This window comes from Meriones unguiculatus, chromosome 16, assembly GCF_030254825.1.
Source record: "Meriones unguiculatus strain TT.TT164.6M chromosome 16, Bangor_MerUng_6.1, whole genome shotgun sequence".
NCBI classification, from domain to species: Eukaryota; Metazoa; Chordata; class Mammalia; order Rodentia; family Muridae; genus Meriones; species Meriones unguiculatus.
In genome coordinates, this window is record NC_083363.1 from 11829161 (window position 1) to 11849475 (window position 20315).

At 40.7% G+C, this 20315-nt stretch overlaps 1 protein-coding gene across 4 annotated transcripts in view; it reads right to left on the reverse strand.

Moving 5' to 3' along the window:
* Pcdh15 (protocadherin related 15) overlaps window positions 1–20315 on the reverse strand; it is a 1462904-nt gene that overhangs the window by 244285 nt on the left and 1198304 nt on the right. For all 4 annotated transcript variants that reach the window (XM_060369368.1, XM_060369370.1, XM_060369367.1 and 1 more), the window contains exon 18: window positions 944–1023. In XM_060369368.1, coding sequence (XP_060225351.1) covers window positions 944–1023 — 80 coding nt within the window. The remainder of the gene's footprint in view (window positions 1–943; window positions 1024–20315) is intronic.

The following is a 20315-nucleotide window of genomic DNA, read 5'->3' on the forward strand; positions in this document are numbered from 1 at the left end:
TAGGGTGTTTCTGCATTTATAACTTTATATGGGCCTTGGTGTACATTCTTACCCTAGCACTGCTCTGCTTTCAATAAACAGCCTTTTATGTGGTTTTATTTTTAATGGACATTACAAGCTGCAGCCAATTAACACTTTTATTGTATTTATGGAGGGATTTTCAAATAGGTAAGAGTTTACTTATAAGCAGAAATTACTTATCCATCCTTTAAGTCCAGAGAAGTGGGAGCAGCTGTTAGATGTCTACCGATGGCTTTCTGAAAGCGTTTGACTTTTTCTCATAAAACCCTAGTCTGTATCAAATCGTGTTTGTCATGAGGCCGATAGCTTCACGCATGGCCCGCGTGATAAAGAGCTGCATGTTGTAGAGTCAGACAGGGTGGGAGAAGACACTGGCCACAGACGCAGAACATCAGTCCTGCTCTGCTGAAGGTCCATCCTCACTGCCATCAAGGTACAGAGTAGAAGCGTGTGAGGTGTATACATGGACATCTTCTCCAGCATCTACGACTTGAGCATCTTCGGTGTGTTGAGAGTAGAAAGGCCAAAGCGGTGCTTCGGTTTCATTTAGACGGTCTTAGACGTGATGTAACATACCTGGTTGTCAAGCCTTCCTTCAGATGAACAAATTGATGCTGTCCTCTTTGTAGAGATGCCCGTGAACAGATGACAGCTTCATAGGCACCTAATTAGTCTCAAGCTTTGCCTGCAGGCAAAAGTTTTCTCCACCTTGGTGGATTTTACTCGACGCGATTGTTTAAGGTTAAACAAACAGTCTCCTGGGAAAGGTTCTGGGTTTAGAATTACCCCCAATGCTCATTAACATTCATAGAAGAAAAAAAGGAAAAAACTACAAACAGCGGAAAGTCTGTCCTCTTGCTAACAGCGTGCTGTTTGACATTAACGGGGGCAATCAAGTCTGAATCATTTCCTTGGAACTTACGTTTCCGAAAGATTAAAAACCCGCTGAGGGTCTCCGTTCTCGATGGCATATGTGATTGGGTCTCCCTCTCGATCTGTGGCCTTCAGAGAAGAAAACATAACTCAATTACCAACTGATCACAGAGTGTTCAAACTATGTTAAGTGTTAAGAAATAAAGCATGGCCTAATGTCCAGAGACCGAGTAAAGTGTTTCATATTGAACCTTGAATTTTCTGACGTGTACTTTTTTTGGCAGCACAAGGAATGTTATGAATGTATGGGTGTGATGATGATAAAAATTAATTTACATGGTAAATTTTTAAGAGTAGTCTTAAGAGTGAACTTCATTCTTTTCTTTTAAGTCATCTATGTCTGAAATGTAAACAAGTATGTTTAATTCTACATACATCATTCGTTAGAGGTTCCTGTATGCAATCCATGCCCCACTGGACAGGCAAGCTGTTTCTACTGTCAGGTCAACCCATGTCATATCTTACAGGATCCAATCACAGAACATCCCTCTAACCTAGCACAGTACAGCCTTGGCTAGAAACTCCTCCAGGACAAGACATCCCCAGTCTCCAGGGACAGCTTAACAGTTACACTTCGGTTTGTGATAAGCTACCATATCCTGTAACACAAGATGCTGTCTAATCTGACACCAGCTCCTCTCTGTGACACATGTCCTCCTGCATCTGTCTCATTTATGAAGTAACAACAACAACAACAACAATAACAACCTGTTACTTTCATCACCTCACATCTCAGAAAGGACCAAATGCCTTTATTCCCCAACTCACCTCACTGCCCATCTTCCATCCCTTAGCCTATCTCCTGCATCCTCCTGCCTTCTCAGGCCTTCAGATCCATCTCTTAGCTCACTCAGGGTCTAATCCATTGGCAAGCTCCATTGGTTGTCCCTGAAATGTTTGCTGTGTCGGGGATAACTGTGCCATGTTCTTTCCTCACTGTGAACGTACTTCAGCTACAGCAGTGAATAGCATTTTAACAACAAGCCCAGGTCTTACTCTTGCATCCTCACAATGATCGGTTTTCAATTAATGATACAAAGTAATCATTGCTTCAAAGCCCAGACATCACTCCTTCAGGTAAACGCTCTGCCATATGTACATATGTACAAAGAAAATGGAGCATAGGCAAAAAAAAAAACATAAGAAAAACCTCGGAAACATTCTGTTTATATCTAGATATGCAATTCTAAATTTTATGATGTTAACTACAAGTCTCATAACGTAAGAAAAAAAAATTACCTTACTCAACGACTATTCCCTGTATAAATTGTTTTCTGTTTGTGGAAAAGAAAGTAACAGACCTTGGAGACTGCCTTTATTTCTAAAAGTTGACACTGAAACTTTAGTTCCTTCCCTGACATCCCTGTCACTAGATCCTTTGTGTTTGCTCATTGGTTTGGGGCTGGACTTTTTGCTGTTGTTTTTCTTTTTTTGTTCTAGAACAAGATATCACTCTCAGTTTTCAAAATCGCAAGGGTACAGATTCTAAAACAGGGATCCTGTGCAAATCATTTAAAGCCTTGATTAATATTGGGTCTTTGTTTGCACTGCTGGCAATAGAACTGAGCGCATTCTGTCTGCTAAGCGCTCAACCACTCAGCTACACTCCCAGCTCATGCTATTGAATCCTATCTTTTCAACAGCTAATTAATTAATTAATCCATTTGTTTATTATTCATTTATCTATTCATCTGTTTATCTATCTATCTATTTATTTATGGGCGCATATGATGAGGCATGAATATGGAGGTCAGATTTATGAATCGATTCTCTCCTTCCAACATGTGGGTTGGTTCTGGGTATCTAACCCCAGTTATCAGATTTGGTGGCAGCACCTTTATCTGCTGAGCCACCTCACTGGCTAGCCCGTGAATCCTTTCATGTGCAGAAGTGACCACAATCTATGTTAGTGGGGTGAAGGATCTCTGAATACCGCATGCCTTTGTTCGCATTGTTCTTTTATAGTGTTAGCTAGTTACAATTCTATCAAAGTCTAAGAAAACTTTCACTGGTACACAAAACAGGTGGTTGAGTTCGGTTATGTTACCATTTCTACCTTCATTTCAACCTGAGTACTTTGTGTTCTACTTAATTGAACGTTGTGTCCTTTTTAAGTCTAGAGATAATTAGTGACTATTTTTTTATCTCGGAAAGGAAAAGTTTAGTCATAACATAATTTTCATGTAGTAAGAATCACTCCTCCTTATTGCAAATGTATTTCCTATGTATTTATTTTTCATAAGTCCAGTGAAAAGTGAGCTCCCCTTTCCAAAGAACGTGAAAAGTGTGCTAACAATTATAAGTAACAAATAATAAAACAAATACGTTACAAAAGCGCATCTCATCCCTGGACCTAGAATCCACTGCCAGGCCCTGGAATCAGCTGTTAGGCTGTTCCCTGGCTAGCATCTATTTTGAGGCAAGATACATAAGGGGGGGGGAGGAGAGGAAATACAATGGGTGCCATAATTGCTCCATAATTAGCCTTATATTTATGAGGCATTCCACCTATGTCAAACCCTGGAAGTGCAGTCATGAACAGCACAGAAAGCCTCTGCCTGCCCAGCTTTCAGGATATCAGGGAGCAAGAGATAAACAAAATAGTTAATTCGAATGCAGAGCTTTCAGATCCTTGTGAAACAATCTAGGAAGAACATCTAGAGATGACAGGACAATCTCCCTTTATAAAGAGCAATCAGGACAGCATGGCTTAGTGCTTGCTTGAATATGGGGCAGGAGAAATGCAGGCCTGTGGAGACCAATCCTGGCAGGAGTAGAAGCAGAGAGAGGCTGAACGTGCCCTGTAGATACTGGGCAAAGCCAAGTGCTTGTTAGTTTTGTACACAGAAGACACTGACTGATGTTTGCTTAGCCACTGACCTCGAGCTAAACGACTCAATGATGTTGACTCAGGACAGATAGCAAGTGATGGCATTTAGCCATCCATTCGCTGATATGTGTTCAATTTAATGGCTCTACTAAAGCTAAGTTTTTCTTTAATTATTGCTTGAAGGACAAACAGTACCTTTGAAAACAACTCTTGTGTAGTCAATTCAACCAGATGACTTAATTTATCTGCTACAAAACTGCCGGTTTTTCTTTTCTGTTTTTGAGATCACAGTATAATTACACAATTTCTCCCTTCCTTTTCCTTTTTCTGAACTCTCCCATATATCCCTCCTTGCTCTCCTTCAAATTCATGGCATCCTCATTTATCAATTGTTATTATAGGCACACAAGTACACATTTGGGGGGCACAAAAAATTCTCAAAATAATTCAAGTAAGCAATACCCTTGGAGTCTAGGTAAAAAAAAATCAGAAAAGAAGAAAATCCGTAAACAGTATTCTGTCAAGTTATAGAGGAACGCAGCCACCAAATGGCATCTGATGGAGCGCACCTTACACAGAGCAAGTCTAAACATTTCAGAGGCGGTTACAACAAAGCACCAGTCTGTGGCGACTCTAAAGGAGATACAAGATCAACGGATTTAGATGAGCCTCTCTCTCTCACTGAAGCAAACAGGTCCTGACTGATGCCATTAATTACTTGAGAGCAAGAACTGAAACTCTGAGTTCAGCACAACAGTATCTTATTCTTTCTGAAAGTTTTTTTTCTCCCTTAATTTGTTTCATTTTGTGTTAGACATTTTGTCTACATGTATGCAGTACAAAGCACACCTGCTGTATGTAACATTGCTTTGAAACACGTGATTTCCCCTGATGTTAAACTACCAGGACTTTGATAAGATGATACATTAGTGAAAATGTTTTGGTATAGATTAATATGTATGCCCTATTGGCATGCTGCTTTGCCATTTTTATTCTGATAAAGAAACCACTTTCCAAAACAAGCTTAAGTTCAAAAGGTCTACTTACTAAATATCCAAAATACATGAAGTAAATATTATATGTAAAACACAGTTCCGAAATAGGTAGTGTAGCTAAATACGTGACAACAAAATAAACATATGCTCCAAAATGTAAGAAAACAACGCACTGGAAGGGTATAACTCCCCAAACACTCCTTTTTCTTTCGGAAGTGTGTAGTAAGCAATCTGCAGGAAGGAAGCCACACAAAACGCTTTAGGCTAGAAGCCAGAGCAGAGTCTCTGCAGCAGGATCAGGAAGGAGCGCATTTTAAACTAAGCATGTGCTTACTCAGCCATGAACAGTGGTTAAAGTGAGTCTCTGTTTACTTACTCCACATGGGAAAATGCCTGGGAACCAGGAACCTTAAAAAGAAAGACTCTGGATGCTGGGAGACTCGAGAGAATGCCTAAAAGGTCCAGTCTTGGTTGTCTTTTTGTTTTCTTCTTCTTCTTTTTTTAATACACACAATTAGTAATGTTGGGACACAGCAGAAGTTAATCTATTCTAAATACATTTTCAGTTCTAATTGCATATGGCTCTCAAGGACAATCAACAAACTAAATGTAAAAGTATCAGAAATACATTAGCTACTCTTTATATCTGAGGGACTCTTTAGATCTCACACACCACACCTGCTAATCCACACAACCTTCTTTTTTGCTGAGGTCTGTCATTCCTACTTCCATGTTGATAAAATAATGAGTTGAAAGTTAAAGAACTTTTGCCTTCACATAGAACTCCCTGTCCTCAGTGCTTTCAAGCACTTTCTTGTCAGAATCCACGAGAATTCTCCATGTAGAGAGTACCTCCTTGTCAAGGTGTGAGTCCCACAGTAATTGCCTTGTTCCTCCCTACTGTTTCTAGAAGTTTCTGAAAATTGCCCAGATCTCATTTCAACACCATACTCATTAGACTGTATTAACTGCTACCCTTCCTTGTGAATATCTTCACTCTCTGCTGATGCTCACCCCTCTCACATTTTGCTCAATGCCAATCTCATTGCTTGTTTTGTTAGGCTAAACTCATTATAGTAAATAATGCTTAAGTCCTCAAGATATTGTGTATTTCCAGTTCCTGTCTTGGATAAGAAGTAACCTCCACAAAGTCTCATGTATTGGAGGGTTGAACCCTAATTGGGAGATGCTGGAAGGTTTACAAGGTAGATCCTACTATGAGGAAGTAGGTCTCCCATGGCAGGAACTTGGGGAGAGCTGGTTCTTGCCATCTTCCTGTCTCTGCTTCCTGTCTACAGTGAAGTAAATAATCCTCTCTTCACTCTCAACACTATCATGTGTGTCAAAGTTTATAGACACAAGCTACCGTGGACTGAACCCTCTGATACTATGAATCAGAATAAACCCTTCCTTCCTTAGACCGTTTAGGTCAGGTGCTTTGATCACAAAAACAAAACAAGAAAAATAGCAAATACAGGCTTATCCCAAAGAATACATCAAACTATCCACTTGAGTAGATGTGTTGGAAGTTCAGGCTGGAGTGTAATGATCTTCTCTCATAGCTCTAAGGACTTGAAAGTTCTGAGTCAAGGCAGCCACAGACCTGGAGTCTACTGAGGGCATCATTCCTGGTTTGTGCATGGCCGTTGTACTGACTCATACAGTGGGAAATCCAGACTTATGGCTTCCTTGGCTATCAGGGCAATAATTCCCTTCACGAGTCCTCCATATACAGGACTGAATCTTCCCCAGAAACCCTACAAATTTCATCCATCGAGGATTTAGGCATCAACCTATGAATCTGAGGGAAACATATACATTCATTCATGAGTCAATAGCCCCTAAAATTTCACATCTAATATTCCTCCCAAATATATTTTTTATCATTTTTCTTGAACTAACTCTTTTTATTTTAATTTCATATATTCAGTTGTTCAGAACATTGCAATACAGCAATTATTATTCCTTCTTCCTCATGTCCACATCGGCAAATAATACTTTCTTTTCACAAAAGACAATTATCCAGGCTTAGCATGGGTATGGTATATCAACAGGTCTCTACAATTTTTCACATGATTTAATTGCAGATTACTTTCATGCAGGTCTACAATTATTCTTTTGAAATTTAATTTCATAGTCTGATTCTTTCAATGGTAGCTGATTCTGCTTAAAGGAAGTACAGTTATGCTCCACAGGGGCTGTTCTTCTGAATGACAGGCCACATGAACTGCAGAACTTTATTAACAGGAGATGTTACCAGCGTCCTGGACTCTGTAAACACAAGCTGGTGTTTACATGACGATGAAACAGTTCTCTGAATGTACTCCAGTGGTTCAGTACAGGTCACTGTATGTCTACCTGCTCTTTCTTATGCTCTATCTACTCCACCTTCCTCCACAGGCTACAGTTGGATGGAGAGTACCACGAGAGACCAAAGCCAACAATGTTCCCACAAATATATTCATACACTTGTTTGTGTGTAAAAAATGTTGACTCAACATTTTTTAATATTTTTCATTTCATATTTATTATAATTTATTCACTTTGCATCCTATCTGTCTCCCCCTCCCTTGTCCCCTCACAATCCTACCCTCCCTCCCTTTTCTCCTCCCACGTCCCTCTCTTCCAGTCCACTGATTGGGGAAGTCTTCCTCCCCTTCCATCTGATCCTAGTCTATCAGGTCTCATCAGGACTGGCTTCTTTGTCTTCCTCTGTGGCCTGGCAAGGCTGCTCCCTCCTCGTGGGAGATGATCAAAGATCCTGGCACTGTTGACTCAACTTTTTTCAAGGCCTACAGACTGACAAGCATTTGATGCACACACTGTGTCACATTGCCCAGAGATGTTGAGTGGACCCTTGTCCTCTACATACTTTAAAGACTGACAAATATACTATACCAGGACACCCTTCTGCCCTTCTGGCTGCCTGCCCATCGAAACTACAGCACACATGCCTGAGGCCAGCCTTAGTAGGCTCACCTTGATATATACCTATCAACGTGGCAAGCACTTCTAACAACTACCTCACTTGTACCTAACTTCCAACACCCAACTTTACAAAGTCAACATTGTAAGACCTGGAATGGCCTTTGATGCACGGGTGTTGCAGAACTTCACAGCCCCACTTGAATCACAGGACAGGACACTCAGGATGAAACAGCAGCCTCAAATGAAAAATTTGACCTGAGCGTCACAGACAGAACACATCACAGGTCAGCTGGCAGACCGAGTACACGGTCAGTGATCTAGGACTGGTCACATCATCAGCCATCAGCCACAAACCAAATCTCAGTAAAAATTCATACCAGATATTATCTCTCCGTACATTGGAATAAAATGAGAAACGAATAACAAAGTCACCAAATGTCCAGGAGGAACCATAAAGAACAATCGCCTGGGAAATCTCCACGAGATCAATTTTGATGGACATGTAACCAAGACAAATGGAAGTAATGCACAGACAGGAGCAGCTGAACAGCAGTGAACAAGACTGATGCAGAAACAAGAATTTCCCCAGTGAAGAAAAAAACCAGGATCATCAGGCATGGTCACGGGTGACTTTTACCCAACATAAAAGCCAACAAATAAACCTTACACTATTTATTTTAAACATTTTATGAAAAACCAAAAGGGTCGGCATTCCTTAATACTCATTCTGAAGGTGATGTTATTCACTCTCTCTCTTTTTCTCTCTCTCACACACACAGAGACACAGACATATAGACATAAAAACACAGAGACAGAGAGAGACAGACACAAAATAAAATTTTAAGGCCACGAGAACGTGATGGGCACCGAGGCAAAACTTTTCGAAAACTACTCGTAAGTAAATTCTGAGAGCCCATGAAAAGAAAACAATTTATCATGATCCACTGAGATTCATCTCAGGGCAGTAAGTTCGGGTTAATAACAAACAAATCAATAAATGTTACACATCTTAGCAATTCCATAAAGAACTAGCATGCTCATGTCAATAGATACAAGGAAAACAGTCAATAAAATTCAACATTTCGTGATAAAACGGAACAAATTTGGTATATGTGTAACACACCCAAAATATACTACACATGGTAGATAAAAAAAAAAAAAATTGTAGCCAGCTTCACACTGAATGAGAGGGAGCTGAAGGTGCTTTCCTTACAGTTGGGAAGAACGCTGGTGTTGACTTTAATCGAAATGTTCCCTGGAGCCTGAGCCGGCACCATTATGATGAGAAGGAGTAAGGACACACAGATGGGAAACTGGGGAGTCAAATGATTCCCATTTGCAGATGAAACGATTCTACATATAGAAAATATGAAGGCTCCTCCGAAAGATTATTGCATGTGACAAAGTGATAAATATTTCAGGATGTAACCTGTCAGCAGCCTTTCACAGCTTACCGAGGGAGCATCCCATTTATGGTGGTTCTAGTAAGTCTGTGGGAATCAATTTAACCAAGGATGCGGATGTTCCTTCGTGATAAAAGATGCAAGCTACTGATGCGTTCATTACAGGTCCTCAGAGCACAAAGCCAGAATCATCACAGCACCTTGGTGTTATGGTTCCTGGCACTAATGGTGTCAGAGTGACGGCTTTTCAGTAGGTTAAAACCTGACACTGAGACCAGGGCCGCAACACGGAGAAGGCAGGAACAAACCCACACATCTGCAGCCCAGAGACTCCCTGTAATGCTGCCAAGGCCAGCGCTGCAGGAGGGATCACCTCCTCAATGATGGTCCTTGAAAAACTGAATTTCGGTATACAGAAAGATGAACCTTACACCCCCACCCCTCCACACCCCCTACACACACACACACACACACACACACACACACACACACACAGGAACCTGGCATGGCTTAAGATCCGGATGTAGCAGTGGAAACCATAAGCTTACTAGCAGAAAACACAGGCACGCTTCCCAGGAAGCCTGAGCAGGTAATAAATATGGGTGGTAATATATCAGAAATACAGGTACAAAAGCAAAACAGACAAATATGGAGGCAGTCACTTAAGACTGTCATGGTGAGGGGGAGTGTCAGGTCCATCTGTGTGAGGAGGAGGAACATTCAGAATGCAGGAGGAGGTTAAAAAAAAAAACAGCAAACACTTCCAATTTGATAAAAATTGGGCAAAATATGTGACTAGACATTTCTCACAATACAAAACAGAAATGTCATCTCAAATGTGAACAGGTGCTGGCTCAGGAGTCATGAAAGAAGTAAAGATAAATAAATACATAGATAAAAATAGAAGGCACCCTCTTGAGACATTCAGGATGCAGCAGTTGTCAGTGCAAAAACAAGAGCAAATACTGGTAGTGAATTTGAGGGAAGGACATTTGCATGTTACTGCTGGGAATGGAGGTTAGCACAGCCATTCAGAGGGGTGATGTGCAGAGTCCTCACACAACTAAAATAGTCTACATTAGTGTCAGAAGGTGTTTGTGTCTGTTTGTACGTGTGTGTGTGTGTGTGCGTGAAATGTGCATGTACCTATGTGTAAGTGTGTATATTTGTGTACTTGTATGTATGCACAGATGTGTATTTATGATGTATTTGTTTGTTTGTGTGTACTTGTGTGTGCACATGTGTTTGTATGTATTTGTTTGTGTTATGTGTACTTGTGTGTACACACGTGTTTGTATGTATACATATATACATATATAGGTACATATATAAGGGGATTTAGTATGTATACTGCGTTTATGTGTATTTGTGTGTGCTAACATTATGTGTGTTTTTGTGTATATGTGTTATGTGTAAATATCACTGCATAACCACAGAAACCAGAGCCTTTCAGATAGCTTAATCCATGGCTGACATAATAAAAGGTAAAACGAGTGTGAAGCACCATGGTAAAACAGAAAACAACCATGCTCAGAGAATGGCGAGGCAGTATCAAAAGAACACGAGGTCCTCCTGGGACAGAGGCATGAGGCTGACTCCAAGGCTGAAGGCTAATGACGGGGACATGATGACCACTCACAACCCCACACATGGAGCCCTGGGCTGAGCAGGGCTGTGCACAGGAGGAAAACATCAGGAGTGGATTTGCGTCCTTGGATGAAGAGGACTATGAGTGAGTGAGACCTTCTTCACCCCCCCGTTCCCCCTTCAGGGAAGATACAATGAGGGCTTTTGGGACCTGACTATGGTGCCAATCTGACCTTACACTTGCCCATCTCAAGAATTTAAAGAAACGCCTGTCGTGTGAACTAAACCACCTGTATTTTAAAAGAGCCCTGTGCCTTATTATTTCAGCACGCGTTACAGTGTGCTATATTAATGTCAATGGCTTAGAATACTTTCAATAAAGTGGACGTATACACTTTACAGGGATATAAATCAATAGATGAATAAACTCATGAGCAATAACGAGAGTTTTAACAGTAAAATAGCAACACACTGATGCAAAATGAACAATATTAGAAAATTGCCACTTGGGATCAGTAATGATGGTTTACGCATATATCATCAGAAATGCTAAAAGTAAACACTTGAAACGAAGGAGGACATGTTACTTATCTGTTTTCAAGCAGTTCAGGAAATATGCATTTCCACCGATGTGTTCCTGTGTGTGGGTAACACAGAGGCATGAAGGCGGCCTTTGATATCTTGGACCTGGAATTAAAGGCAGTTGCGAGCCACCCAATGCGGATGCTAGACACTGGATCCCAGTCCTCTGAAAGAGCTGAACCCCTGAGCTGACCTTAATGAGGCAACAGCCTCAGAGCTGTAGTGAAGTCAAGTAAGCTCTCTGTCCCCCGAGATGCAATACCACTCCAGCATTTTCACCAGAAAACAGTGACCCATCAGCCCTGAATCCGGAGGATGAATAACCAAACTAACCACAGGGAATGTGTATTAAATAACTGTCCTGGAATCTTGAAAAAAAAAAAAAAGTCAGGTCTGTAATAGCCAAGGATGTTTCAGCCTGAGGAACCTAAAGAAATGGCAAATATGCCAGCAAGGGGTTCTGGACTGTGGGTGTGTGTCAACAAGGGCTTTGTGTTAGCGTGGGACCTGGGCTGTGAACGACACCACCAGGGTTCTGTCAGAGACTAGAGAGAGCTGAAAGTAGTCAGAAGGCTGTTAGACTATAGGCTGGTGCCAAACTATTTTCTGATATTAGCGGTTGAGTTAGAGTAATATAATAATAATTAAAAAAACATTCTTCTTATAAGAATTGTAAATTGTGGCCTTTGATGACAACACGATGTCATGCTGACAAATCATTCCAAAAGAATTTTGTAGCAATCTTTTCTGAACCTTTTATGTTGTTGCAAGGGGAAAATAAGATTAAAATATTCCATGTATATTCACGGCATGGCAAAATGGCTTGTTTGTGCTGTGTGTGTGGCAATTGTGTGCAAATATTCACATACACAGACATGGCTTACATAATTACATATGAGTGACTGTGATGGGGAAAATACGGAAAGGAAGAGGTGAGGAAAAGTTGGGTAACCATCCAGGAAAAGGAAAGAAGGAAACAGCAGCAATAAGAAACATTTTAAAATTCTATTGTATGAAAAAAATAATGTGTATGATTGGATTTGTGAATACCTCACACAGCCTTAAGTACAAAAGTAAGAAAAATGGCAGACGAAGTGTAAACTCCTGGGTCATTTTAACCTGCTGTGTTTGGTCCCAGTCTTTGCATTTTCCCATCCTGCCTCACACAGGCAGCTTTTGGGTCCAAATCATTCAGCAGTGTTCAATCAGGGACAATCAAGTGTGGCAATCAAGTGTGTGGGGCTTTCTCCCCATTTGATTACCCAAATCAAAACAAACTACTTTTATTTTGGAGAAAGGGAGGGACCAGCTCTATTGAAAAGCCGAGTCGATTTTTATCGCAAGATAATTCTGCTTCCCTCTCTGAAGTTTGTTTTCTTAAGCTGCTGCACCTAAAATCCGAGGCGTCTGCTCTTTCTTGAGAGCTGGGTCACGTGATGTACACGTGGGCCACTTGGTATGCATGTAGGTCATGTGTGTGTGGGCGGGAAGACAGAAAAATATTTTCAGTTATGACTCTTTTCGAACCATTGGAATTTTAGAATCTGTATCTTAAATATATATTTGCAATAAGAACAAGAGGCATGCAATTGAATTCCTTAGGACTGCTGGGTAAATTTGAACCTGCCAATGTAAATAATCTCTGTTTTCTCAGTTGCAGTCCTGGTAGAAAAGTGTGAGAACACCCCAGGCTCTTCTCCCGATCAGTGGAGAATCATTAATTTCGCTAGAAAACCGGCCCCTTTTAGCTGCTTGTTGAGTGCTTCTCGGAAGCACTGTGTTTGTTTCTTTCTAGCTATCAAAATCTCAGGGAAATCGTGGCATTTACATACTTAAGCTGTCATCAACAGGAGCTGGCACTATGGAAGCAATAAACGGCTTCAAGATGTTCAAACACACTCTGAAATTTATTAAAAAAAAAAAAAGAAAATGACACAGCAAGATTCGTTGCTGCCAAATTATTAAAGATGGGATTGAAAAGTTACCTAGAAATAGCTGGCTGTGCATGTTCTACCCCAACCCAAAATACACAGGAGTCCCATTTTTGCTCAACTTTAAAAAGGGTAAAATGGTTTAACTATGCTTAATATAAAAAAACAAAAAAACAAAAAACAAAAACCAAAAAACAACAAAACAACAACGAACTAAACAACAAAACTCCTTATGCCTCCTTGGTTAGACAATGTGCATTTTTCTTTGAATAATACTGTAGTCCCCCAGTAAAGAAAATGGAACCTCTCACTTTCATTTCCAGGTATAATTCAGTTAGGAGTCATTTGTGAAAATGAGAACGCACAAAGACAGAGACGCGCTAGTATCCGCAGAGAATTGGGAAGTGTCACCTTCAGAGCAGACATGACAAAACCTGTCAAACAAGGCACTCAACATACAACAAAGATTAATTTGAAGTGTCTTTTGCTCAGGTGCCTATAAGGTCCAGTGTTCTGGCTCTTTGCAAGCTCTCCAGGGTCACCTGTGATGCTTTGATAGAGATGACATCGTGTTGGAACACAGGGAATCCCTCTGAGCCAGCCAGGACCATCTCCACCACACAACAGAGGCTGTGGTAACCTAAAGAAAGCATGGTCTTGTAGTCACGGCAACAAGCAACACGGAGACGCTAGAGAGCAGGAAGAAGATGAATCATGGGATCTCACATGATTCCAGCCATCACTCCTTCCTGATCTTGTTGATGGGGGTTGGGATACTGTGGAGTTCAGGCTAGCATCTGCCTCAAGTTGCTCCACACTGTATGCTGTATAAGACAGCAGCTTCAGGCTGCCTCTGACCCTGTAAAGATGGTAATGTCTCACGCAGATCAAAGTATCTCCAAGTGATGTACATCAAATTACCTTATATGGGACTCTCTCTCAGGGATGTTTTTAATGAGAAAGCCATAAGCATGAGGTTTTTCTTAAGGCCATGAGAAGCATGCAATGATGAATAGATATGTTTCACAAAAATCTTCATGTGAAACTCCATTTTCAAAAAGATTACAGGAGATGTGATCCATAGCAAAAATGTAACATTCAGGATCTGGATTAGATTACTTTGCAAGCGAAGGGACATATCTGTTTTAAGCATTCCATCATTCTGTGTGGTATTACAAGATGATTGAATTGTTAAAGTGTGATTTTTTTTTAAATCCTCAGAAAAATGTAAACTACTTTTTTGCTAGGCTAACTTAAAATGTCAACTTAAAAGAATAATTTTAAGACTGGTCTCTTTGTAGAGATACTTTTACATTTTTTTTTCTGGCTTTGCTCCATATAAAATAAATGTGTATTTTTCAGTGTTATGAGGGTAGCAATGCTGTCACTTAGCATTAATCTGATGGTCACAGAGATTACATTTTGCTACCAGCAATTCTATGTAGTGAGGTATCTTAATATCTGAAATTGTACATATTCATATTTTAAATAGCTACCAATATGATAGTAGTGTCATTCACAAAGAGGTGCTATATTCTGAGTCTCTATGTTCCTTGGATTGGAAATTCCATTTTTTTTTCTTCTTTTTTATAATTAGTTAATTTATTCATTCGCTTTACAACCCGAGTGTATCCCCTCTTTTCCCTTTCCTCCAACCACCTTTCCATTCCTCAGGTAAGGGGAGGCCCCCATACCTACTCACCCCAAACGTTTTCAACCATTCATTCATTGTTTTAAAAATACAAAGCTAAAACAAAAACTAGCCCACTGAAGTTGGACAAGACAGACTAACGAAGAAAAAGAGCCCAGGAGAAGGCCCAAGAGTCAGAGACCTGCTTGTTTACACATTCAGGAATCCCACTAAAAACGCTGAACTGGAAGCCGTGATATACACACAGAGGACCCAGTGTACACCTGGGCTGGCGCTGCACGTGCTTCGTTAGTCAGAGATTCGATTTTGTTTCTCACAGAAACTGTTCTCCTGCAACCTACAGTAGACGCTACACGAGTCTCCGACGAAGACAAAATGGCGAAAGCGTCGTTAGAAACTTTGCTCCTGCACAGGGCTGGAGTGATGGCTCAGAGATTAAGAGCGCTGGCACATGTACGGCTCTTGCGGAAGACCTGAGTTTGGTTCCCCGCACCCTGGAAGTGACTCCCAACCATCTGTAACTCCAGCTTCAAGGATCTGACACTCTTCTGCCTTCTATTGGCTTCTGCATCCACATGGCGCATATATGTCTACTCAGGCACATGCACATACACAATCAATAAATAAACATTTTAAAATTGATTCTCTGTGATTTTCAAATATATTAATTTTTAATGAACATAGAATGATTCCATCTGTAAAAAAAATAGGATCATGTCACTCAGCCCTCTCCCTGTCCTGCCTCTATCCCCTCTATCACTACTCTAATTCCCACTTAAAATGGTGGCTCCTTTATCACTGTTATTGTTACAAACACACACACACACACACACATATATATACAAATACATAAATATATGATTACAACCTGCTGAGTCCATTTGTTGTGGCTTTGTTGACCACTTTTCATTCCATCATAACATTTTAAATTGGCTCGCTATCAAATACGACTTTAATATTCTATTAAATATTGATGTTGTCTCTGGCTGTAGAAATATCAGGCTTCATTTAAGTTCTATTTAAGCTAAAACATTATTGCTCACAGTTCTGGTTAAGTGTGGGTAGCTAACTTTTACACCTGGGGATAAGGCTACTCTTTGAACACTGGTGCCATTTTTCAGTTGTAAATAAAAAACTGAAAATGTGCATTTTTGCAAAGGTGTGTTTCTGAGATCAAAATTTAATGAAGCAGTGTAAAAGAAAACTGGATTTTATGTGTCTAGAGCATCAGGGCTTCTTAAGAAGATGTGACGGTTCCTAGTAACCTAGTAAAAAACTTACTTCTGACTCCTTAAGAAATTGAGTGCTAAGAGGGTCAAGTTTACATATTTCAGAGTTAGTCTAGTGCTCAGTAGAGAAGGGACAACAGTTGGTAGGTCAGTTGAGGGGAGTAGGTTTGGGGAGAGACAGCGAAACTGTGAGCTATCTTGGAACTTAACCAGTTTGGTTGACTGATTGGAAATGGAGGCTACAGAGAAAGTAGAAGTCGAGCAGGTCTGAGAATTTGCAAAATGAGGATGCCATTAAGTGAGTGGGATGATTTCAGAAGGGTCATCCTCAGGAGGATGTTTTCCTCAGGAGGAGGAGAGTTAGTTTCAAGTGCCCAGTCCTAAGTAAATTAATTCTGAGACGCCGTGACAGTCATCCCACAACTCCTTTAAAGAACGAGCTGAGTTCCCCCTGTATGCTGGCAGCGCTGCCTGCTGAATGGCTTTAGCTGTTGCTCCATGCAGCAATCAAGTTTTCCAAAGGGAGAAGCCTCACTTGAGGCCAAGTTGCATCTTCCTGTATCCCCTTCCCACCTAACCCTTACAGCTTGCAGGCACTGCCTCAGCTCTGGCTTCAGTGGGGTCTGCTCACCAGAAATTGTACTTCGATCAATCTCAGCATCTCCCAAATTCTGATACTTCTGCATTGTACTCTTTCTCCCCAAAAATGATGTCCAAAAATGCCTCCTCCTGAGAGTCAGGAGACATGCTCAGTTGTTCAGAGCAAGGGCTGCTCTTCCAGAGGACCTAGGTTCAATTCTCAGTATCCACATGGTGGCTCACAACTTTCTGTTACTCTAGATCCAGTGACCTGACAACCTCTGGCCTCCACGAGCACTCATATGCACTCGATGCACAGAAAAACATGCATGTAAACACTAATACATGTAACATGTACGTGAGCATGTGTATAATTGTATGTGTATATTCATGTGTGTGCATTTGAAGCCCATTCCACTCAAGAAAGAAAATTTTCTCTATGAATCTCACTTAATTTTTGTAAGAAGCAGACAACTGATGTCAAACAGCCCTCTCCCTTCTTTCACTCTCTCCTTCTCTGTCTCCCTTCTGTCTATCTGTCTGTCTATCTATCTCTGTGTCCATCCTTCTATCTATTCTTTTATCTATCTATCCATCTGTCCATCTATCCATCTTTCTATCTATCTATCTATCTATCTATCTATCTATCTATCTATCTATCATTTACCTATCTATCATTTATCTATCCATCTATTTACCTACCTACCTATCACTCATCATACCTCTCTTGTCTATCTATCATCTTCCTAACATCTGTTTATTTTTCATAAAAACTACAAGTAATGCCTGGAATGAGGCAGCCAATAGCATCATTTCACATATTTTAGTTGTCTTCTACACTCTTGACATTATTCTTCTGAGATAATGCTAATGATGAAGAGCCACTCCAAATCTGAGATTTACTGCTAACGAAGGTGCACAAACAAGACTCCCACCACACAAATGGAAAATAAAGGAAAATCAGCGAACTTCCTCCTCTGCAGATACAAAAGAGACAGAGCAGCCCAGCAGCTGGGATAAACGGCACTCGTCATTTGTGGGGAAATGGCATCTTCAAGCCTAATCTTCGGGTCTCATCAGGACAGTAACACATGAAGGGGCTTGAATGCTCAGAGAAAAATATTTGCTCACAGAAGAGAAAGTATTAATGGAAAGCACCCAGCACAACACTGTCAGCTATGTGCCACACATCTGTACACGGTGCCCTGCGTTCATGAATCATAAACTCCGGCGTCATCTTCAGGGCCGATGCATATCCTACTCTATACAGAATGTTTATCAAATAAAAGGGGCAAAAATGAAAGAGGAGAGCAAGAACCCGAAACTTCTAGAGCATTTCAAATGTCAGAAAAACAAATTAGCACCTTGGACAGGCCCTGAGCTGCAGAGGGGCGAGTGTGGGACAGTTTGCATTTAATTCAGACGGTTATGGGAAAGAATCAATTTTGCAGTGAGGTCAAGGCGACAGGGCATTTTTCTTCTGGACTAAAAATAATACTGCCTTCAGGCATGCAGGTTAAATTCCACATGCATTTTGAAACTGTTATTAAAGACATTAAATATGGATAAAGATGAATGGAAAACACACTGCAAACCCTCCTAGCTACTCCGGAGGAAAGAAAGGCCTACCCCAGGTCAACCATGATCAGCCCGAGGGAGTGAGAAGCAGAGGTCTGAGGGCGGTTCTCCTCTCTGGAAGGCCATCAAAGTGATATTCACACAAAGATGAAACCACAGCTTCCGAAACTCCCTTAGGGGGAATGAAAGCATATACCTGACAGCGGATGAGGGGCTGAAAGCAAGGACTACTGCGGTCCCTAGCTTTTAGGCATTTTCCTGAAGCAAACACTTCGCTACCTAAGTAGGGCTTTTTCTTTTCTTTTCATGTTGGGTGCCATCACTCCTTGTGAAGAAAGTCTAAGGACAGAAAGCTACGGGCACCGCTGGGTTTCTAACGCGCTCTCTTGTTGCAAGACTTTGGAGGAGTAATTTGATGGATGCTTTTCAGCTGAGAGGTCGCGGGTTTAAACTGTTTCTCAGTGGGTTACGAACAAAGGAGGTTGGAAGTCTACGAGAAACCCTTGATGATGACACCCTTGTCCCTTCTTATCCATTCTGCCACCACAATTGTGTTCTTTCTTCCAGCAACACAAAGCAGAATGGAAATGTCATCGCAAGCATTTTTTTTCTTCCCCAGCCTTTGTGCCAAAGAAATGTGAGATACAAGAAAAAGCAAACTCGATTCATCTTGAATGCCTAGTTAGTGTTATTCTCCTACAATAAGGTTTCAAGATCTTCCTGAGATTTCTCGACATAAAAATCAGCCTGCCTCATAAGCAAATGTTATGGCTTATCTTATACAAGGCATGTTACAAAAGGGAACGTTATCAGGGAAGATTTAATGGTAAACCATGAAAAATTTATTGACCCCAACCTTTAAAATTTAAGATTTATTATGTTTTTAAAATTTCTTTTTGTTTGATAAATAATTTCTCGTGGGTATATATTTTTTATCATTTTACTTCCCCTCTATATATTTATAGTAATATGGTTAGCTATTTTGTCTGACTAAATAAGTGCTATATTTTCTTTAATTTGCCTATTAGAATTCTTGGTATTTTATTTTTACTGATGTTTCTACTTGCTTGTGGTTGTAATAATTATTCTACTGATAGTTACATAATAAACAGGAAAATATTACTTTCCTGGAGAAAAGAGTAAAATAAATACCAAATGAAAACCCCAGAAGCTCTTGGGAATGCCAACCAAATTCTGGCATTTGGGTAGTCATAGGATGACCTTACCAGTATGAGTCAGGAGGTCATAAGGCATAAGGATGTAAGAACTCTGAGCAAAATGTAGCTGTGTCCTGTGACACCACAGTCAAGGGCAAAAGTCGAGGATGGGTTTTCCTCAACATGTTCCTTTATTAAGTGTCTCCGAATGTCAAGCCTAGCATCCTGAGTGCTTATATCAGAAACCGGGCCATTTCCAAGAAACACAAGGAAACATAAAGCTTGTCCTATGAGCAGGTAAGGTAACGTCTCGTGATTAACTTTTTCGTAGGCATTAAAAACCGTACTATCTATTATGACATTTTCAACCCTACATATGAATACACATGTACATAAACACATAGAGAAACATAGACACCACATATCCACACGTACATATTTACACATACAAAGAGACATGTTGACATATATACAGACACATATTGACACATGTACACATAGATACATAAACATGTGCACGCACATACACATACATGCACATACACCAGCATAGATACACACACGCACACACACACAAACCTGCACTTTGTTCACACTGAACCTTCTTCCCCTTCACGAAGCAACACCTACTTTACTATCACGTGTAGAGAGAGATGTAGGGACATGTATTTACATTTGCACATGAGAGAAAACGTGGTATTTCATTGTTCTTTTTTTCTCTTGGGTCTGTTTCTTTACACCTCTCCCGCGGCACACCGTCCTTTCCCTGACACCGTTTACATTATTGTCTAAACTGGAGACGATTATCGACAGGATGTGCAAACCAATCAGAGCCACAGATTCAGGTAACAGTAAACCTAAGGTGGTTCAGCGCGCTCTGGTCAGGGTCACGTAGACCCCGAAAAACCAGG